Source organism: Macrosteles quadrilineatus, unplaced genomic scaffold (genome assembly GCF_028750875.1).
Source record: "Macrosteles quadrilineatus isolate MER2022 unplaced genomic scaffold, UCM_ALF_1.0 Scaffold_1__1_contigs__length_201487025, whole genome shotgun sequence".
Taxonomy (NCBI): Eukaryota; Metazoa; Arthropoda; class Insecta; order Hemiptera; family Cicadellidae; genus Macrosteles; species Macrosteles quadrilineatus.
In genome coordinates this window covers 112326249-112350167 of record NW_026542594.1, presented here as the reverse complement: position 1 = coordinate 112350167, position 23919 = coordinate 112326249, and the positions used below count along the sequence as shown (strand labels likewise).

Sequence of the window (23919 nt, the reverse complement as noted above, 5' to 3'; positions counted from 1 at the left end):
GTAATTTTGGGGCGCTTAGAGCCATTGTTGGCCTTCTATTAACGCTGTATGTACTTGAATACTTTAAATGAAATGGTGACCATACGTAGTTAGCAGTTAGGTAGTTTAGTATGAATGAAGATGAGTGTAGGGTGAGTGGCGTGATCTTGTAGTCTTGATATTGACAAAGGCCGACATGATATACTCAACAATAATTCACAACTTATGTCAGTATTTTTGAAGCTGAATCTTTGATAGCAACTATTTCTACAAAAAGAACACGTATTAAATCAAATGACGTCAAAGCTCTGGCACATTCCGGGTTTTTACGTGAATTTAATACATTTTTTTATATAGGATACAGCGCGGTTGAATTACACCCCACTTGTAGTTGTGCATATGTTATGCCTAAAGCAGGTAAAAGCATTGATAACACTGGTGTGATGTTGTATGAGAATATATGCTAGCTGGACAAGCCTTATAAACCTTTTACTAAAAGTTAGTGGAATAATACACTTCAATATGTTATAAAAAATAATGTGTAAATGTTAAACCTAATCGATTTTGTATTATAAATTATTATGTACGAAAATTGGGTCTTATTATGTACGTATTTGTCTGATGGTTTTATCAATACATTATACCACAGAAGTCTAGAATGGGTCTAAAGTAGTACTCATCCAGTTATCTTGTCAACAACCATAATGTCCAATGAGTAAACATTGTGTTAAAAAAACCATAACATACATTTCTTGTTTAAAGAAAAATCCCATTAGTAAAATATAATTAAAATCAAATAAAAACACCTAGGGATACGTAGTGATTTAGTATTTAGGATGTCATTCTTAGATAAATAAATATCTGATTTGCTCAGTACATTATTAGGAAAACTTAACTTAGCACGGAATAGTTTCTCGGTCCTTCTCAATTTTACAGAACTCTTTTACACAAGGAGAACCTAGATGTTTGAGGAAATTCGGGAATTCAATGACGCAAATACGTGACAGTAATGCATTTTTGTTTTAATAACAAATTATTAGACAGCCTTTATCATAAATGTTATTTTTCATCCATCCCAAGTACTCGTAGTTTATAAATAGAGATGGGCCGATTCCTGAATTGGTCGATTCCGATACCGATTCCGATTCTACAACTTTGGTTTCGATTCTCGATTCCGCACTCGATACCGATACCTGTTAAAAATTCATTTAATAACACATATAATAACTTATGAACTTATGAAAAAGCCTAACTTTATTTAATCTTTAAATACAATAAGATAACTGCATTGAATTTATTAAGGTTACATAGATTTGGTTAGCCAAAAAGGAAAAATAAGATAGGGCTATTTCAAGAAGACATAAATTTAACATATTTTATTAAATTAATAATTAATTGATAATAATAATTAATTGAGCACAATCACCAATTTAGGTACCAGTAGGCCTAAAATGTTCACAGAGTTTTTTTTTCATAAGAATTCATAATTCCTACATCTAGGCCTAGGCCTACAATGAATGTTCCATATTGCTTGAGTTATAAACTCAAAGTCATCTTCAAAATTGTCATCATCAATATCACTTAAATTACTTAAAGAATCATATAAAAAAGTCATGGAGTTCGTCACATCACTAGAACGGAGTCGGAGATCATATCCATTTTGAACAACTCAAACTCACTATGCACGCACAGAAAACAAAACAAACAACAAAAAACCAAAACATAGGTTAAACAATTCATTTGCCATTTGCAAACTCGTGACAGCTGTTTCAGTTCAGTCATAGAGAAACAACATAAAAAAACCGATAAAAATACATCGCTAAATGGCTTTCTACAATAGTCACCATGAAGCCCTGAATTAGCTGAACAGTTCGTGGGGTCTCATATCTTATAATGTCATAGCTTATAATCGTGAATTTGTTCCATAGCTTATAATCAGTTATAAGCTATGCCACACTTTCACAAAAAATTATAAGCTATGCCACAATTTGGAGTTAGAAAATGCTAGTTAAACCATTGACTATATACACCTTATGTGTATTCTATGTATATATTAAATGCTTGTACCATCTGGCAACATTGCCTTTGATCTGACAACATGGTGGCAACTAGAGTTCTGATAGGCCTAGTTGTCTTGTCTTGTCACTGTTGTCAAATGAACACAGCTCGTCGTACCCATTGCTACTCGTTCTGAAATGCAATGGCAATCTATTTTGGATGATAAAAAACTATTACCAATGTGAGATAATGAACTTGGAATTATTTATATTAGCTGACTTCAGAGTATTTCAAATAAACTATGATGTGCCACTCTTTACAACCTTCAATGTCTTTAGCATTATTAATTAACCTCACTTTTCAGAATCGGTATCGAGTACAATGAAGCAAAGTATCGAGTATCGGCGATTCTTCGATACCACTGGTATCGAAGGTATCGAGGTATCGAGAATCGGAATCGGCCCATCCCTATTTATAAACAAATTATACTACTGTATTTTATATTTAAAGGTAATGTACAAATAATATGTACAATTGCTTACAACTATAAGAATAACAATCTAAGTATGAGACAATGTAAAAACCAAAATGAAATAATATTATCATATACCTCATTCTTTTGATATGAACTTTTCATATATCTCGATATGGTGAGACATATTTCAAAAGCTTTAGTAGAACTATTGAAACATTTGTTAATTTATAGATTAAAATAATGTCATGCAAATTTTGTTTCATTCACAAAGCTATAATAATCTATAAAATTAAAATATTTTACAATAAACCAAGTTACATGAAGGTCAAACATATATTAGGTTGCAGCCATGTATGATCCGGTAATTAACGTTATTGTACTCTGTGACAGGTGAAATAATTGGGTGTCATTTGAACTAGATCAGTTATTAGTGAAGCCACTTTACTGTTTGTGCTCACATGCAATTCGTGTTTCTATCAATGAGTCCTTCTTTGTTTGTGATATTGTTGTAGTTCTGGGAGAAAATATTTTCAAGCATAGAACACGTTGCAAATAAAACAATACAACCATTGTTATTATTAATTAATAATGGTAATAATAATTAACCACGATTATTAATTGATAATATAGAATCGATAGGTAACTATCAATAAATTGGAGCAATGCGTTTGGAAAAGAACTGCATAGAAATCCATATGTAAATCCCAAAGTACACATAAACTTTTGAGGAAAAAAAAATCACACCCCCATAAACCATACTTAAAATGTTCGTCATGACGATAAACCTTGCGCAAAACTATCCATTATTTATTGCCCTTTAAGGTCGTAATTCCTTTCTAAAAGGAACTTTTCATATACCTAATCTAAAAAATACCTCAGCTGTGTTTGTTTGTAATTCTTTCAATTTATAACCTTATTAAAATCAGGTGTGATTATTTGTTTGTATTACTGTATTCTGTTTTGTTTATTTCAATTTAACTTAAACAAGCAATAGTTTTTTCCTACAGTTACCTAACAATGTACATGTTCTCTCACTGATTTGAGAAAGCAAAGTGGCCAATTCGCTCATCAGTGGGACAATGTTAACATTGTCTCACTCTAATTACTTTGTCTCACTCCAGATTTGGAACGTAAAGGCACGAAATAGTGAGCACGTAGCATGCAGGCAACGTCGTATGCGCGCGAAATACGTTGGCAGCACTGGCTGTAAATCAGCTGGTCAGCTGTTGTTGTTGTATTTGTCACTTCACATTAAATGTTATATTAAAAGTTCACTTCTGTGTAAAAATAGGTTATGTTTCTTCACCAATTTATTTGTTTTATAACTGTGTTTTTGTAACTGTAGGAAAAGTATAATGTGCAACTCGAGTTCAAAGTACAATTGCCTCACTCGAGAAACCATTCCTCACTCGCCTACGGCTCGTGAGTAAGGATTTCTCTCGAGTGAGTCAATTGCTAACTTTTCTCACTAGTTGCACAAATAACTATATTAATACTTATGAAGTCAAACGGGTGAAGACCGTGGGTAACAGCTAGTTTATATAAACTCTAATTCAGGGTAACTTATTAATAAGTATTAATAAAAACGTTCATATTTAATTAATACCTATACTACAATATGAGTAACTTGTAAGCACAATGATTTCAAAAATGGCTCCTATGATTTTCTCCAATTTGTTGTTCTCCAATTGTTGTCTCAGTTTTAGGCTAAAAACCATATCCATTCTAGGCTCTGTTCTGGGAAATTAGTTTTTCGTTAAAAACTTAAAATTAAATTTCAATACTTTTAACATTGGTCTTATGAATTGTCAAGTAGCTATGGCAGTTTTAAGAAAATGTAAATAAATTAATTGTAACATATGCTTGTAACAAATCATCTAAAGCACAGAAGCTAATTACTATATACAGTACAAAAGAATAGGACATTCCAACGAATACTATTTAGCATTGATTATAAATACACTTGGGGGTTATTAATAAGTAAGGGATGAATACGATTATTCTAAAACGTAGAGTCTTTTACCGCAAAACAATATACACTACGCTAATATTGAATTCAACTCAAGAAAAAGAGACGAAAGTTTTGTAGTTTTCGACGATGCGCTGCCGGAATGGGTGAGCTATTTATGAGACAATCGTCTAGGGGGGCTGTTTGTATGATTCCACGGATTATAAATTAGAAACGGGAAGGATCATAAACATAAACAATAATGACCCGAAAATTAACATGTTTGTAGGCCTATTATTTTTTCAATGCAACTGTCAAAAAGCGTCCAAAACAGATGTATGGATAGTAGTATTAGATTCCATCCAGTGACGTCATTCTTTTATGTTTTTGACCCATACTGTGAGAACATATAATATTATGGAAATGTGTGTTAAGTAAATTAAGAAATAAGAGGGAACGTCTATAAGAGAAATCGGCTTTACAACTAAATTAAACATGGACAATTTTAAAATTAAGATGCTTTACACATGAAACAAGTAAGTTTAAGGGGTTTTGATGTGTTGATAGGTTAACTAGAGTTATAATGTTTTTATTTGAACACGTTTGTTTTATTTAATTTAATTCTAGATGTGATTCAATTTACATTGATAGCCGAAAAGAGTGTTTATTTGCAGGTTTTACTAACTATTTTGCCGTTTTTATGTTTACACCCTATTTCTAAGAGTAGATTCGTCAGTGGAATTCATTAGTTTTGAATAAAAATTACATTTGATTAGGCCTAGAACAAAACTTTACGATGCGTCTAACGGCTTGGTCAATTAATTGGTGGAGAGAATACCATGTTAAATATAGGCCAATAAACAATATATTATGAGATTAACTAAGTTATTGTAGCATAAAATATTATACAACGGCTCAGCTTTAAAACACGACAATACTGCAAGTTAATGTTACTATTATTAAACGCAGACTTTGTATATTTGGTATTTCTTTTACGTGTCAGTAATTCAAGTTTACTTAGGCCTACGGTTTTTAATGACTAGAGACTGCAAAGGTCGTGCAAAAAATTTCCTGAAAATAGCATTAATACTTGAGCATGAAAACTGTTATTTGTACAATTTGTTTTATTACATATTTTAGACTGTATTAATCAAATCAAATCCATTTATTGCCATCAAAATTAAATACAAGTATAGCAATGTCATACAGTTATACTTTGTAATATCATGGATATTGTAGATACTGTATTAAGTAGGCAGTACATTCATATTTTTTTACGTCTCGAACAAATTAAACACTACGAGCTATGCTCGGTCCCCTGGTACTTTACTTTGAACTTCATCTCAATAATTTATTCGTTTGGTTATCACAATATTGTATGTAAATACCACTGACTATTTAATTGGAGAATTTGCAGATTAATTCACAATTCCAAATATATGCAAGATGTAAGCTTTTTCTTTTATTTCTAACATCCTCCCGGAGCTTTCTCTTACACATGTCATGTGACTGTTTTTTACTGTTATGTATTCTTACTCATTCTTGTGTTTACATTGCAGGAGAAGTGTGGCACAAGCAACGCAAGATGTTGACGTCTTGTTTCCACTTCAACATCCTGCAAGAGTTCTCTTCCCCCGTGTGGCGTCACTGCAACGTGCTGGTGCAGAACATCACTGTTAGGTATTCTTACTCATTCTTGTGTTTACATAGCAGGAGATGTGTGGCACAAGCAACGCAAGATGTTGACGTCTTGTTTCCAGTTCAACATACTGCGAGAGTTCTCTTCCCCCGTATGGCGCCACTGCAACGTGCTGCTAAGGAATATTATTGTTAGGTATTCTTCCTCATTCTTGTGTTTACATTGCAGGAGATGTGTGGCACAAGCAACGCAAGATGTTGACGTCTTGTTTCCACTTCAACATCCTGCGAGAGTTCTCTTCCCCCCTATGGCGCCATTGCAACGTGCTGCTAAGGAATATTATTGTTAGGTATTCTTACTCATTCTTGTGTTTACATTGCAGGAGATGTGTGGCACAAGCAATGCAAGATGTTGACGTCTTGTTTCCACTTCAACATCCTGCGAGAGTTCTCTTCCCCCGTGTGGCGTCACTGCAAACGTGCTGCTGCAGATCATAACTTTTAGGTATTCTTACTCATTCTTGTGTTTACATTGCAGGAGATGTGTGGCACAAGCAACGCAAGATGTTGACGTCTTGTTTTCACTTCAACATCCTGCGAGAGTTCTCTTCCCCCGTATGGCGTCACTGCAACGTGCTGCTGCAGAAGCTAGTAGTCAATGGAGGAGCCCCGCTGGATATTGTACCCCTCGCTAAACTGTTGGCTCTTGACATTATTTGTGGTACGATTTTTAACAAATAATTTTTAAGATAGGCTAAGCATGAGGGGTTTTAATGACATTAAAACGTGGGGTTTAATTGTCTTACAGAAAACTGTTTGATCATAAAAACGCGTCCGTTGTTTCTACAATGTTGTGTAGGAACGTTTGATATTATTAATGCAGTTTTTTCTAAACGATGAATCACTTAGAAAAACAAGGTCAACACAAACTGAATTTACTTGACCGTGATGAAAAATGTTTTAACATATTTTGTTTAGTTAATATGACATCTTAACAATATAAACTTGTACCTTGAAACAGGTTTATAAGTAACATAAAGTTACAGCTTAGTCTATGTTGGTACATTTAAATCATTTCTTTATCAGCGATCTTTTAGTTTTGAAGGAACATAGGTTTTAGAGCAATGCGTTATTCAACAGCTTGGATCGATTCCAATTTGTACTTTTCTCGTTCCAGAGACCGCCATGGGTATTGACATCGCAACCCAAGCCAACTTCGACTCTGAGTATCCTTCGGCAATATCGAGGTACTTTACACAACAATCACTGTAGTTTAATGAACCAGTTAAATTACATTGTATTTTAGAGAAATTACTAACACTTCACCAGGGTACAGGCACATTTGTTTTAAAGATTGCACGGACTGAAATAAGTTTTATTTTTCTTGTTAGTGGATCATCGGCATTTTACTTTGTATTAAAGTGTTATAAAGTAATAAAGTATTGTAATTAAAATTGTAATTAATATAAGATCTATCAGTTACAAACCAAACAACATTCTATTGTCGGTTTACATAATTTTAACTTTAACAAGAGATTAGAAGTGTAATTATTGCAGCTTACAGGGTGCGTTAGGAATAGGATTGAAACAAATAAGCTATCACGGATGAAAAAAATACAAATATCTGTTTTCAAAATGAATCTCTTTTTACAACCCTATTTGAATTTAAATCTTATGTAACATTTAACTTCTTATTTTCTGTTTTCATAAAATTGATTCTAATATTCTTCTTACAGAATGACAGACATTCTCAGTTACCGCTTCATCACGCCCTGGGTCAAGCCTAAAGCCATCTTCAACCTGACACCTAGTGGAAGAGAATACAACAAACTGTTAGCTAAGGTGCAAGCCTTCGTCAAGAAGGTGAGATATATTATTATTATGAATACAATATACAGGCTCTACATGTTGTATTATGACGACCGTTTAGTGTATAGTATTAAGTATCCAACAATTAAAGATATACAGTGTCACACCAACACTACGTGCTTTCATAAAATATGAGACAGGATATGATGAAATAGAACTAAGTATTTTTCAAGTTTAATTACCAGGAGGTATGATTAAAAACATTATATTTGTATAAGAGCATGGCAACACAAGTTTACTGCGAAAATTACCATACAATAAGGCTATTTGAAAAACGATTTCGGAATATATATTTGGAATGAGTACGACAACAAATTAACGTATCAGCAATTTCATCCATAAATCAACAAACACAGGTAAATGCCATTTCGATCCTAAATATTAATCAACGTTGTACACCTCACAGCAACCTATATGTATCACTTACATAAATTCAAACTTTTAGAATGATTTTATCGATGTTTTTGTTATGGGTTTTTGAACATTTTCATTATAACTATCCACTCATTTTTAGTATCAAATGAAAAAGTTCTCTACTATGAAACGCCTAGAAGGAGATTTTTGAGGCTAGACCATACTCAACATCAGAACAACCCCTTTAGCCTTTAAAGTTCTTAATTTATGATTAGGAATGGTTGTTGGGGTTGCCAATATTAAAATAATCCGTAGTTGGCGATTGAGTGGTAAATTGTTCTTTAATGAAAACAGATTACGAATGTAGTTTATGTTTATTTTGTTGTTTACGGTAACTACAGGATATCATGAATTAAATTTTAAACTTGATAACTGGCAACAGGTAGACTTCATTTTCCGATTATTAAAAAGGGCTTAAGGGTAGGACCAACACGTAATTTGGTAAAATATGATTTTACAATTGATTACCTGACAGAAATAGAAAATTTAACTAGTAAGTTTGTAAAATTAAATAATTATTGTACTTGCAGATAATTGTTAAACGGAAAGAAGAACTTGTTAACAAGAAGTTGGGTGTTGCGGAGATATCTGTTGCCTGTGAGGGGGAGGTGGAAGGCAAGACTGTAGTCATAGAGGATGATACCACAGACGTTCCAGACATGTGTAAAGACTGTCACCAACCTATCTGCAGATCTGACGGATCTCGTAAGTTATTTATAGGCTATTTTTGTATAAATTAACATTGGTATTAGAGCATAAAGGATAATATCTGAGGCATTTATACAAGAATACAAGAATAATAATTTTTGATTTATAGGAAAACGTTTGCCATTGATCCTATAATCACGAGGTTGTCACTTCAATCCTGAGAATATTCCAAATCTGTTTGATGGTTAAAAATATACCTAGCTGTCCTTGATAATCGGAATTTTAATAAATTATGATGGCTAAATAACTAGCTGATCTCAGTCAGGAATAATGCTGTCATCTAATTCATTAAAAAATCATCTTTTCACTAATATTTGTCTAAATATTTTATAAATAAAAAAACTTTTTTAAAACAAAACGTTTTTAAATGCACTAAAAGTAGAAAATAATTTTTAAAGATGTGGAGAGTATAAATACTTGTAAGATTTAAAACGAAAAACGTGGGGTGCGTGCAATTGATAATTTACAATTACCTTAACCTATTGAACTAACGTATTATTATCAATTGCATGCACCCCACGTTTTTCGTTTTAAATCTTACAAGTATTTATACTCTCCACATATTTAAAATTATTTTCTACTTTTAGTGCATTTAAAAACGTTTTGTTTTAAAAAAGTTTTTTATTTATAAATTATTTTCTACTTTTTTTTAATGTGTGCGGATGTTAAATCTATTTCAAGCATCTATATCAGATTAAGACAGAGGCATGTGGGAAATCTAAGGATTATTTGAGTTTCTTTTCATATAATTATGTATTAGATTAAATGTATGTCCTACCTACTAACTATAGACATAGACTAACCTCTACCTCTTAACTTCTCGTCTTCGAACTGTCAAATTTACGTATTTACAGCTGACTTAAATTAATTGATATATTTACATTCTTTCAAAATGTAAACATGGAAAATTTGGAAGCCCGTGGGGCGTAGCCCAAGGGAAGTATGAAAATTAAATGATATAATATTGCATTGTCATCCATTTGTGAGCTAAGTTTCAAATTTAAAGTCTCTAGCTCATCGGGAACTTCGTATAAAATTGATATCAAAATTTGTAGGAAAGCGAGCTAATAAAAACAAAAAACAATACCATGGGGCGTAGCCCAAGGGAAATATGAAAATTAAATGATATAATATTGCATTGTCATCCATTTGTGAGCTATGTTTCAAGTTTCAAGTCTCTAGCTCATCGGGAAGTATCAAAATTTGCAAGAAAGCGAGTTAATAAAAACAAGCCCATGGGGCGTAGCCCAAGGGAAATATGAAAATTAAATGATATAATATTGCATTGTCATCCATTTGTGAGCTATGTTTCAAGTTTCAAGTCTTTAGCTCATCGGGAAGTATCAAAATTTGCAAGAAAGCGAGTTAATAAAAAGAAGCCCATGGGGCGTAGCCCAAGGGAAATATGAAAATTAAATGATATAATATTGCATTGTCTTTCATTTGTGAGCTATGTTTCAAGTCTGTAGCTCATCGGGAAGTTAGTATAACATTGATTGCAAAGTTTGTACCGGACAAGAAAGCGAGCTAATAAAAACGTTTTAAAATACGCTCCCTAGTGTTAGCCCCGTGACAGTTTATTCTCTGATCCATGTAAACCTAAGTCGGAAATACATAATCTTTGTCCTCTGGGCAGGTCGACGACTGGCTCTGTTGGACTGCCTTCTGCACATGTCACAAGATGACCCCAGCATCACAGACGAGGAGATCACGGACCAAGTCAACACATTCATGTTTGCTGTGAGTGAATCGCAAGTGTTGCCACAATCTCAGCATCAAATAAGTTATCGCTTTGCACAGTGTTTGTACAATTTACCACTCCTACCTATTTCTTTTAGGATGTTGATATCTTTCATGATAACTTTATTTTTTTCTTTATATATTTCCTGAAGTATGGTTTAGAAAAACTTGGTAAAAGCTGTTTTATGGTTCATATCATAAGATTGTTGCTTTAAACGTCTTGGTAGATGTAATATTCATTGTGTAAATGTTAAAACTTGTGTTAATATTGGGTAAGATCTCATCAAAAGTATTCGGAAGACGCCAACCTTTTCTTATTTGCCGCATTTGTCACATTTTTCGTGAAGCTATCAGCAGTGGATGATTGAAAACACAGGTTTCATAGTCAATGTTATTATTGTATGAGTATTATTTATAGTCAATGGTATTATTGTATAAGTACGTATTGTTAAAAAGAAATGATCACATTACCATACCTGTAAACAGTACGCAATAAAGCTCTCACTGTTAGCTCGCGTCTGCGATCGGGAATAACTATTCCTGCTCGCTAAATCAACTGATAACTGTTGTTTAACTGTTGGAGTTTCTATAAAAAACAAACACCCGGTAAGGAAAAACATAATCTTAAATAGCAATCATGAATTAAATTTAATTTTATAAACAACTATAAGGGTTAGTTATGATAAGCTAATTATGGTGGTAGGGGAAATGTCGTGTATATTACGAGCCCAAACCGTCATTGCCGCTCTCGAAATGTATTCTAATCTGATGACTTTGATTTCAGGGTCATGACACGATCGCTTGTGCACTCTCATTCAGTTTATTTGCGCTTGGACATCATCCAGAGTGGCAGGTGAATAGCGAATACACGAGAACTTGTTTTATAAACACCACAACAAAATATGTATCATACATACATACATACAGTATATACATGGTATATATACTTACTAAATGTTAAGGTTCTGTTTTGTGACGTAAAACTGTACCTACTTTACATCTGAGTAGCGTAAGACGAACGACACCTTCTCCAACAAATGTGAGCCATAGAGTATAGAGCCCTGTAGAAAACTCTTGATAATTCTTTGCCTTCTTGATTTAGACTTTCATTTTCCAAATGTACAGGGCGAATAAAAAGTCAAGACCCCCATCTAATATTTTTCGAAGTAAATATAAAGATATATCCTTTTGGTGGTCGTGCAATCTTAGCAGGAAGTTTCATTTTAGCGAATTTCCCTATAGGGAAGTAGCTATTACCGTAGGTGGCACGGTAAGACCTAGACCCGGGACCGATTTACTTTTTCATTTTGATGTCCCCAGAGGCCAAAAACACCATTCGTTCAAATTTTTATATATGTATATATATATAGACTTATATATATATATATATATATATATATATATATATATATATATATATATATACGTCCGTGAACGCGATAACTTGAGTAATTTTTGTCCGATTTTGATGAAATTTGGTTTAAAGGTGTAAAGCGGGATAAACTTGAATGAGTTCGCGAACCAGCACGATCGGACCATGAGAACGGGGCTTTACGGGGGGTTTTATGGGGTAAAAATTGGTTTTTCTCACTTTTGACCCTCAAAACACAAAATTTCCCGATTTCTCTTTAGACCTTTTTAAAGAGCTTAAAAAACAAATAATTTAGTATATAAAAGTATTTTTGTTCGATTATTAGTAACGGAGAAAATAAAAAAAAAATGTTAATTTAAAATTCCCATGTTATTCTTATGGAGAATATTGTCAAATGTTGTAGTTTGCTTGTTTATGGATATATTTTGATCAAACTTGGCAAATTTATTTATTTTGTACTAAGCTATCAATATTTTAGCGAATTTCCCTATAGGGAAGTAGCTATTACCGTAGGTGGCACGGTAAGACCTAGACCCGGGACCGATTTACTTTTTCATTTTGATGTCCCCAGAGGCCAAAAACACCATTCGTTCAAATTTTTATATATGTATATATATATATATATATATATATATATATATTATTAAGCAAATCAAAATACCACAGTACCCTAGAAACATTTTATTTTATATTACTTACATGTTTCGGACATTAATGCCATGATCACAGTATAGTATATAACCTATTAGTTTCTTTTATTTACAAACATTATTAGATATTTCTTATTAAAGAACAGGTGATAATTTTTATATTAAGGGAAGGAGGTGTTTTCTTTAAGATGTATAATTTCATTGAATATTACGTTTTGATTTTGAATTTGTGTCAAGTTTAGTAAATTGTCTTTGTCATTAATATGGTGAGTATAAATATAAAAGTCTTCCTTTGTATTTATTTTTTCTCCTTTATTTTCAATATCCAGAATGTGCATGTTTTTATTCATTTCTGAGTATGTATGGTCGGTCTGAAGTATATGTTCGGCGTATGAGGATTTTTGTGTTGTCATATTGTTTGATCTGATTGCCTGTATATGCTCTTTGTATCTGACTTCAAATGTTCGACCTGTTTGACCAATATAGTATTTTTCACAGTTGTTACATGATAATTTGTAAATTCCTGATTTCTTATATACATTTGGTGGGTTGGGTATCGGATTTGTTCTTTTTTGTATTATGTTAAAAGCGTTATTCCTTGTTTTATAACTTAGTTTAAATTTTGAGTTCGGTAATGTCTTTCTTAAGGTTTTGTTTAAGGATGAGCTGAATGGAATACATATAAATTATTTCTTTACATTTTCTTGTTCTTCTACTTTCATTCTTTTAGTTTTTTTCATTTTTTATTAATTTTTCAATCATTTTTTCTTTGTATCCATTTGTTCCTGCAATTCTTTTTATAGTTTTCTTTTCTATTTCAAAGTTGTCTTTAGACATTGGTATGTTAAGTAGTCTAAATACCATTGATTTGAATGTAGAAATTTTGTGTTGCCAAGGATGGTTTGACTCAAATGGAATGATTAGGTCAGTTTGGGTAGGTTTCCTATATATATTGAAATTATGTCGATCGTTTTCTTTAGTAATTGTTATGTCTAAGAAATTTATCTTCTTTTCTTGTGTCTCCATCGTAAATTTAATTGTTGGGGAGATAGAATTTAAGTATTTCAAAAAATCTTGATATGAGTCTTTATTGCCGTTGTATAAGCATAATATATCATCGACATATCTATACCAATAGATTATATCTTTTTTAAATGGATTTTCGTCGTTTATGATTTTTGATGATTCTAGATGCTGCATATATATGTTTGCTAGAATACCAGAAAGTGGAGAACCCATAGCCAATCCTTCTAATTGTTTGAAAATTTTGCCATTGAATTCAAAATAGCTTTGATTGATTGCTACTCTAGATAGTTTCATAAGATCATTTAACTCATTTTTTGAAACCTGTTTATTTTTGTTTAAAGTTTCTTGAAGGATTTGAAGGGTATCTTTTGTAGGAATATTTGAATACATATTAGTTACATCAAAGGAGATAAAAATTGCATTTTCAGGTATTAATTCATCCTTAATTTTTTCAATTAATTTATATGTATTGTTGATACTGTATCCAGATTCAAAGTTTATCTTATGTTTTAGTTTATTATTTAGGTACTTACATACATTGTATGCTGGGGCATTTCGGTAGTTAACAACAGGACGTATTGGTACATTTGTTTTATGTGTTTTAGGTTGTCCTCTAAATTTTGGTATTATTGGATTTATCATTTTTAGTTGTATCATGTCACTTTTATTTAAAGTTTTACATTTAGATATTGTACTATTAATTTCTTTACTGTATTCTAGTGTGGGATCTTTAGAGAGATCTCTGTAATTATTGTCTTCAATAAAGTTTTCTACCTTTTTGTTATAGTCGTCTATGTTTATTATAACAGTTGTATTTCCCTTATCAGCTTTGGTTATTATTGCGTTGTTATCTTTGAGTTTTTTTGATATTGATGTTACAGTATTTAAGTCTTTTCTAGACTTCTTTATTATACCTTTGTTTTTAGTTTCTATTCTATTTTTGTCTAATTCATGTACAAAATTATGTCTAATTGATTCTTGGATGTCTGTCTTTTGTTTTGCTTTTGTTTTGTTTTGTCTTGGGGTACTGTGGTATTTTGATTTGCTTAATAACATTTAAAGTAGCCCTCATTGATGTATACAATAAAAAAAAAAAAAAAAAAAAAAATATATATATATATATATATACGTCCGTGAACGCGATAACTTGAGTAATTTTTGTCCGATTTTGATGAAATTTGGTTTAAAGGTGTAAAGCGGGATAAACTTGAATGAGTTCACGAACCAGCACGATCGGACCATGGGAACGGGGCTTTACGGGGAGTTTTATGGGGTAAAAATTGGTTTTTCTCACTTTTGACCCTCAAAACACAAAATTTCCCGATTTCTCTTTAAACCTTTTTAAAGAGCTTAAAAAAACAAATAATTTAGTATATAAAAGTATTTTTGTTCGATTATTAGTAACGGAGAAAATTTAAAAAATTGTAAATTTAAAAATTCCCATGTTATTCTTATGGAGAATATTGTCAAATGTTGTAGTTTGCTTGTTTATGGATATATTTTGATCAAACTTGGCAAATTTATTTATTTTGTACTAAGCTATCAATATTTTAGCGAATTTCCCTATAGGGAAGTAGCTATTACCGTAGGTGGCATGGTAAGACCTAGACCCGGGACCGATTTACTTTTTCATTTTGATGTCCCCAGAGGCCAAAAACACCATTCGTTCAAATTTTTATATATGTATATATATATATATATATATATTTATATATATATATATATATTTATATATATATATATATTTATATATATATATATACGTCCGTGAACGCGATAACTTGAGTAATTTTTGTCCGATTTTGATGAAATTTGGTTTAAAGGTGTAAAGCGGGATAAACTTGAATGAGTTCGCGAACCAGCACGATCGGACCATGGGAACGGGGCTTTACGGGGAGTTTTATGGGGTAAAAATTGGTTTTTCTCACTTTTGACCCTCAAAACACAAAATTTCCCGATTTCTCTTTAAACCTTTTTAAAGAGCTTAAAAAAACAAATAATTTAGTATATAAAAGTATTTTTGTTCGATTATTAGTAACGGAGAAAATTTAAAAAATTGTAAATTTAAAAATTCCCATGTTATTCTTATGGAGAATATTGTCAAATGTTGTAGTTTGCTTGTTTATGGATATATTTTGATCAAACTTGGCAAATTTATTTATTTTGTACTAAGCTATCAATATTTTACTCAAAAACACACTTTATTAGTTTCCTTGTAGCAGCAAACCTAGGTACTCGTTAAACCTAATGTTATAAAATATATTTAACTGAAAATCAATTCAGACAAATGGAAATTCGCTTAGTCGGCAGGTTTGCTGCGGCGGGGGTATTATGATTTTGAATTATTTTTTGAGTGTCCCCCCAAAAAGGGGGATTTGGGGGGCAACTCAAATATTTTAAATGTAAACCCCTTTCAAGTGACACCTAATTTTGAAGGGTTTACAAAAACTTAAAGAATGGTGAAAACTAGAGGTCGCTATCTTTTTTCTATCCAAAATGGTAGCCCATCAAATGTTGTGGAAAATCAATGGTAAAATTGGGTTGTAATGGTAATATTGGCTACCATTTTGGATAGAGAAGAGATAGCGAACACTGGTTTTCACCATTCTTTAGGTTTTTGTAAACACTTCAAAATAAGGTGTCACTTGATGGGGGTTTACATTGAAAAACTTTTAGTTGCCCCGAAATCCCCCCTTTGGGGGGGCACTCAAAAGTTAGCTGGTCTACTAAACTTGATTGGACTAGTTCCCCAGTCAATTATGGGAAATTTGATGTTGCAGGACGCCATAGTAGAGGAGGTGGACCAATGGTGTCCTGACCTCTTGTCTGCACATCCTGAGGCTCGCGTGTTCCTCAAGGGACTACCAGTGTTGGACAGATGTGTGCGAGAGGCCCTGAGGCTCTACCCACCTTCACCCATGGTTGGTCGCACTATCAACCACCCCTTGGATACTCGTGAGTTGTTTCTTACTTTACATGTATTGAAGTTCATTTTATGATATAAGCACTACCCTCTGAGCTCTGGGTCACTCTAGTATATTTACATGCGTTTGCTTTTATTCAGTATTGTTGCAATCGAAACTTCAGTGTATATAATTACCACTTTTTCAGTTGTTTTGTTTATTTTATTTTTAAACAGTTTTACAGGATATGCAATAATTCTTGTTGTTTCGAACTGTAAAAACAGATCTGTTGTTCCAGATACAAAGGATTCTTCTCAATACTGACCATGTTTAATAACAATAATTGTTTCATTTAGTTATTTTCACCATACTATGATTTCACAAGGTATAGTCATTTAAGTGCATATTTTCTGTATTTTTTTTATTTATTTGCCTACATAGCAACAGTAGTTTAACAAGTAGTATAATCATTTTTGTTACATACAGTGGTCATTTTTCGGTAATCTGAATGCGAACGATGAGTTATCTTTCCCAACACACCTACCTGCTGGTCGTGACATTTGTTGTGACGTATGTGATGACAAATCATCCGTCAAATCAATCAAAAACATTGAAACATATCGGAATTTATGGATTTCGCTTTTACAGGAAGAAGACTGGGACAAATAAAATAAAAACTTGATCACATTTTTAAGATAAATTCGTATTATAGTGGTTTTAAACATTTGTATGCCACATTTTGCACTGAAAAATATATAAAATATATATTAAGTACCTAGAAAGGGATGATTGTACTATTTTAAAATGTATCAAAGGTAAGACGAGGGACTCAAAGTATAGTATACGTATAGTATAGTTTAAGTGTAGTAACCTTGCTATATTCTCTAGACTTGCGCCTTCCTCCTTATATCTAACGCCGCAGTACACTCAAGTTGAGCGTTGTGTAGTTGTAGTTAGAAGGCAACTTTAGATTGTATAATGTATACCTAGCATGTATTTTGTACAGCGGAGGGGACGCTGCCTGCTGGCACCACCGCTATACTCTACACGTTCCTGCTGCACAGAGACCCTACGGTGTTCAACAACCCTCACACGTACGATCCACTGTAGATTGTATAATGTATACCTAGCATGTGTCTGTACAGCGGAGGGGACGCTGCCTGCTGGCACCACCGCTATACTCTTTCCTGCTGCACAGAGATCCTACGGTGTTCAACAACCCTCACACGTATGATCCACTGTAGATTGTATAATGTATACCTAGCATGTGTCTGTACAGCGGAGGGGACGCTGCCTGCTGGCACCACCGCTATACTCTACACGTTCCTGCTGCATAGAGATCCTACGGTGTTCAACAACCCTCACACGTACGATCCACTGTAGATTGTATAATGTATACCTAGCATGTGTCTGTACAGCGGAGGGGACGCTGCCTGCTGGCACCACCGCTATACTCTTTCCTGCTGCACAGAGATCCTACGGTGTTCAACAACCTTCACACGTACGATCCACTGTAGATTGTATAATGTATAACTAGCATGTGTTGTACAGCGGAGGGGACGCTGCCTGCTGGCACCACCGCTATACTCTTTCCTGCTGCACAGAGATCCTACGGTGTTCAACAACCCTCACACGTATGATCCACTGTAGATTGTATAATGTATACCTAGCATGTGTCTGTACAGCGGAGGGGACGCTGCCTGCTGGCACCACCGCTATACTGTACACGTTCCTGCTGCACAGAGATCCTACGGTGTTCAACAACCCTCACACGTACAATCCACTGTAGATTGTATAATGTATACCTAGCATGTGTCTGTACAGCGGAGGGGACGCTGCCTGCTGGCACCACCGCTATACTCTACACGTTCCTGCTGCACAGAGACCCTACGGTGTTCAACAACCCTCACACGTACGATCCACTGTAGATTGTATAATGTATACCTAGCATGTGTTGTACAGCGGAGGGGACGCTGCCTGCTGGCACCACCGCTATACTCTACACGTTCCTGCTGCACAGAGATCCTACGGTGTTCAACAACCCTCACACGTACGATCCACTGTAGATTGTATAATGTATACCTAGCATGTGTTGTACAGCGGAGGGGACGCTGCCTGCTGGCACCACCGCTATACTCTACACGTTCCTGCTGCACAGAGATCCTACGGTGTTCAACAACCCTCACACGTACGATCCACTGCAGATTGTATAATGTATACCTAGCATGTATTTTGTACAGCGGAGGGGACGCTGCCTGCTGGCACCACCGCTATACTCTACACGTCCCTGCTGCACAGAGATCCTACGGTGTTCAACAACCCTCACACGTACGATCCACTGTAGATTGTATAATGTATACCTAGCATGTGTTGTACAGCGGAGGGGACGCTGCCTGCTGGCACCACCGCTATACTCTACACGTTCCTGCTGCACAGAGATCCTACGGTGTTCAACAACCCTCACACGTACGATCCACTGCAGATTGTATAATGTATACCTAGCATGTGTTGTACAGCGGAGGCGACGCTGCCTGCTGGCACCACCGCTATACTCTACACGTTCCTGATGCACAGACATCCTACGGTGTTCAACAACCCTCACACGTACGATCCACTGCAGATTGTATAATGTATACCTAGCATGTGTTGTACAGCGGAGGGGACGCTGCCTGCTGGCACCACCGCTATACTCTACACGTTCCTGATGCACAGACATCCTACGGTGTTCAACAACCCTCACACGTACGATCCACTGCAGATTGTATAATGTATACCTAGCATGTATTTTGTACAGCGGAGGGGACGCTGCCTGCTGGCACCACCGCTATACTCTACACGTTCCTGATGCACAGACATCCTACGGTGTTCAACAACCCTCACACGTATGATCCACTGTAGATTGTATAATGTATACCTAGCATGTATTTTGTACAGCGGAGGGGACGCTGCCTGCTGGCACCACCGCTATACTCTACACGTTCCTGCTGCACAGAGATCCTACGGTGTTCAAAAACCCTCACACGTACGATCCTGACCGCTTCCTGTCTCACAACGTCCCTCAGGACTCCTTCGCCTACATGCCGTTCAGTGCCGGGCCTCGCAACTGCATAGGTTAGCTAAAATAACACCACATGACAATGCATAACAAAGCAGTTCATTACGGTGCAGTAAAGCATATTATAGGTTGTTAAAGGGTAATACTACATAGTACGATATAGTAAAATTATTAGCCATGCCTCCTTCTGATACATTTCCTTCATTTGAGGTCACCTGTACATAAAAGTTGCTTTTGTCGAAATATTGCGTTGAACAAATAATAATTAAGTTACAAAAATTTGTTTGAGATTAGTTTTGGATATTAGAACTACATAAATTTATGAGAGTTATACATACAGGTTGTTGTTTTTTAACGCAACCCACATTACAAGTACAAAGATTCACTGTTTAGGGACAAAATAAGCTCATATGTTGGTATTCGTGCCACCTCTTTGTAATAGGCGATCAGTTTATATGCATTTTAACATTGTTTACACGGTTCAATCTTATTGGGAAATTATTGTGAATAATTTCACACTCAACATGGTGTTTTTACAAGCCCAAAAAGTATTTACTATAGAGGAATACATTAAATGTAAGCTATCCAATGCTATTATTTATTCATTTATGCTTAAAATTTCTTCTTTTAGGGAAAAACCTTGCGATGCTTGAACTCAAGATCCTGTTGGCAATGATACTCAAGAGCTGCAGAGTCAAGTCCCTACAGAAACCAGAAGACCTCGATATGTCTTTTGAAATCGTTCTGACAAATAAAAGCGGAATATTATTGGAAATCTCTCCAAGGAAGTGATTTGGAAACTACAAGTTTTTGCTGTGCAAAACTCTATCTTTATACTACTTTTGTAATTTGCTCTGGAAGACATTTAGTTTATCACTGTTGTTGGACATAACTATAAAAACAAACCATGATTAATAAATTTATATGACGTGACAATCAACAGTTTAAAAAGGCAACTTTAATAAAGATATATAAAAAAACTCAAATTTGCCTCAGTAAAAATGTGTGTAACAATTGTAAATAAATTTTCAAATAACCGATGTGCACTTTTAAGGTATTCGTTAAACGAACAGTTTTATTTTTAAATGTAACTCACTGTATATGCTATATTGTATTGGTAAGAAACAATGGATAAGCTTTTTTAGTGAATGCTTAAGCTGTTATTTTGTTACTTGTTATTTTATATAATACTATTATTACTTTGTAGATACGTATTACATTATGTTATTTACGTAAAATTGTTATGAGGGGAATTTGTTAGTAACATGTATATTACGGCTGTGAACAAAACGAACCTTAGTTTTTTTTATAAATACACTAGTTAATTAGTGACGTATGTTTTAAGATAATACTAAACATTTATTAAATGTACTTGTACATACTCACGTTTGTATTCTATCAATTATTGCACCAGTACTATCGTTGTTCTAGAATATAATAGTATTTTAAGAATAAAGCTTTCAATTGATTCAAAACAAAACATTTTGAAAACTTAATGGCAATTCGATAAAACATTAATAGACATATTTAACAGTCCTTGGTATAAAGGTGGCGTTTTGGAATACGAGATGTTGTGATGTGAATAATAAACACAAACTTCAATACTGAATTTCCCTTACTGAATCTCTATTTATACTAACATGAGGTCCACGACATGTAAACAATACATATCAGTGGCGCCCACTCACTCACACTTGCTTTACATACATACAGCCGTCGGGATGATTGCAATCTTGCCACCTCACTAGGTCGTAGTACACTTCACTTAACTCTTCTGTCACAGAGGAATTCACGTCTGGGCTAGGGTCTAATGTTTGTGTTATGTTGTGAAAATGTCTCGTATTGGTATTTTCAATTACCTAATTCTGCGAGAAGCAGTAAATAAGCATATGATCTATCTGTATTTTAGTACTTATTTCTGCTATAACAGTTGCTGGTCATCTCAAGACTGAACCGGAGACCTACTAATTACTAGACGACCACTATATCTAATCAATTACTCGCCTAAACCTTGGTTTAACTCAATCTTCCCCTGGACTAGTCACACAAGAGACCGCATCTTAGAATTAAAATACTACTATCAAAATTTATTTGATTTTCCAAAATAACCCTTAGATTTGCAAAAGACTTCTATTTATTATTTCTTTGATCTATACATACTACCAATGACTAAATACCCATAAAAAAGGATTGCTTGGTGTGTGTGTGTGTGTGTTGAAGTGGGATTCGCGGTCGATTAAAATATATAATATAAATGGTTTAAACACAGTAGCTACATATCACCTTCCATTGCATACCTTCCACTGAAACCTTGAGAGTTGGCAGGAGTCAATAGTTTTGCATTGTTTTTAACCGTGATGTCAGACTAAACAATGGTTGTCTTAGCGCCGATCAGCAAAAACATGCGTTCACGTTGAAGCATATTAATCATGCACCATAAGCTTGATTACCGAGCAGAAAATTTTATTTGATTCTTGAATATATTTTTCGTGTGAATTGCTTTTATTGATTTTTCAAACTTTTGTTTTAGAGGTTGAAATTAATCACAGTAAAGCTAATACGAAGGTAGCCTACTTAGCTTTACTTTGGAAACAAAGTAACAATATTGTAAAACTTGTTTGTAGTCAGTATAAACCTTCTTATGTTCAAAACAGTTTATTTGCATTTTTAGTGTGCATTTTTCCAGATATGCTGGCAAAACTATTATAGGAATACCCTTGCCGCAGCAAACCTGACGACTAAGCGAATCTTCATTTGTCTGAATTGATTTTCATTTAAATCTATAAATAAAATTAGGTTCGACGATTACCTAGGTTTGCTGCTACAAGGAAACTAATAAAGTGTGTTTTTTTAGTAAAAAATATTTAGTAGTAAATAATTTTTTAGTAAAAGCTTAGTATAAAATAAATAAATTTGCCAAGTTTGATTAAAGTATATCCATAAAAAAACTACAACATTTTCCAATATTCTCCATATTGAACTTGCGATTAATTAAATCCATTATGAAATACACAACGTTTTTAATCTCACTTGGTCTGGATTTGCTTACAAAACGTGATTGGAAATGGTTGCAGTATTTGTAGACATCATTTAATGTAAATAAACGTATCAGTGACACCTAGAAAAGAAATTTGTGATCCAAACAGCTGTTCGTTATTTCATATATGACGTACTTCCAAACAGATGGGTAATCTTACTAATATTATAAATGTGAAAGTTTAGATGTATGGATGTATGGATGGATGTATGTTTGTGACAAGTGAACGCAAAAAATACTGGTCGGATCGGGCTGAAATTCGGCATGATGATAGCTCATATTCCCGATTAACATCTTACTAATATTATAAATGTGAAAGTTTAGATGTATGGATGTATGGATGGATGTATGTTTGTGACAAGTGAACGCAAAAAATACTGGTCGGATCGGGCTGAAATTCGGCATGATGATAGCTCATATTCCCGATTAACATATAGGCATATTTTTATCCCAAAAATCCTTCCGGGCTCCGCCCCAGTGGCTCTGGAGTTTCCCATGTTAAACTTATGAGAAATGGAATTAATGAATCTTAACAGCTGTTTCAATTAAACTAGTTGGTTCTGTTCTATGATGTTCAATAGCATTAAAGTTACAAGGATTACCAACAGGGTGCAGCACTATTATTTCTTTTACATTTATGACAACAGCTAATTTGCAACCAAAAGGTGAGTGAGCGTAGCGAACGAACTTCAACCTGGAGGCGAATGAGCGTAGCGAACGAGCTAACCTGAAGGCAAGTGAGCGTAGCAAACGAGCTAACCTGAAGGAAAGTGAGCGCAGCGAACGAGCTCCAACCTAAAGGTGAGTGAGCGTAGCGAACGAGCTCCAATCTAAAGGTGAGTGAGCGTAGCGAACGAACTTCAACCAGGACGTGATTGAGCCATGCAAACGAGATCATCTTGAAAATTAAGAAGTTAAACGGGGCAAAGCCCGCGGGTTACAGCTAGTAGTTCATAAATGACGTATGTGGTAAACGTTGGAAGAAAACTTGAAAAAATCGCACAAAATTTGGTTTTTGAACGTCCATTATTTTATTTGCAAAGTAGTGAGTCCATATTTTAATGGCTAAAGACACTCTCACTAATTCAGTGAAAACAGTAAAATGGT

The 23919-nt window shown here is 34.2% G+C and overlaps 1 protein-coding gene across 1 annotated transcript in view; it reads left to right on the top strand.

The window, feature by feature from the left end:
• LOC128999921 (cytochrome P450 4C1-like) overlaps positions 1-21160 on the top strand; it is a 35301-nt gene extending 14141 nt beyond the window's left edge. The window contains exons 4-20 of the mRNA XM_054426709.1: positions 6577-6759; positions 7216-7285; positions 7775-7901; positions 8852-9026; positions 10666-10769; positions 11554-11622; positions 16598-16772; positions 17727-17826; positions 17866-18099; positions 18272-18493; positions 18545-18651; positions 18683-18770; positions 18821-18927; positions 19099-19186; positions 19375-19481; positions 19655-19831; positions 20407-21160. Coding sequence (XP_054282684.1) covers positions 6577-6759; positions 7216-7285; positions 7775-7901; positions 8852-9026; positions 10666-10769; positions 11554-11622; positions 16598-16772; positions 17727-17826; positions 17866-18099; positions 18272-18493; positions 18545-18651; positions 18683-18770; positions 18821-18927; positions 19099-19186; positions 19375-19481; positions 19655-19831; positions 20407-20567 — 2294 coding nt within the window. The 3' untranslated portion in view covers positions 20568-21160. The remainder of the gene's footprint in view (positions 1-6576; positions 6760-7215; positions 7286-7774; positions 7902-8851; positions 9027-10665; positions 10770-11553; positions 11623-16597; positions 16773-17726; positions 17827-17865; positions 18100-18271; positions 18494-18544; positions 18652-18682; positions 18771-18820; positions 18928-19098; positions 19187-19374; positions 19482-19654; positions 19832-20406) is intronic.
• Positions 21161-23919: the final 2759 nt, after the last annotated feature.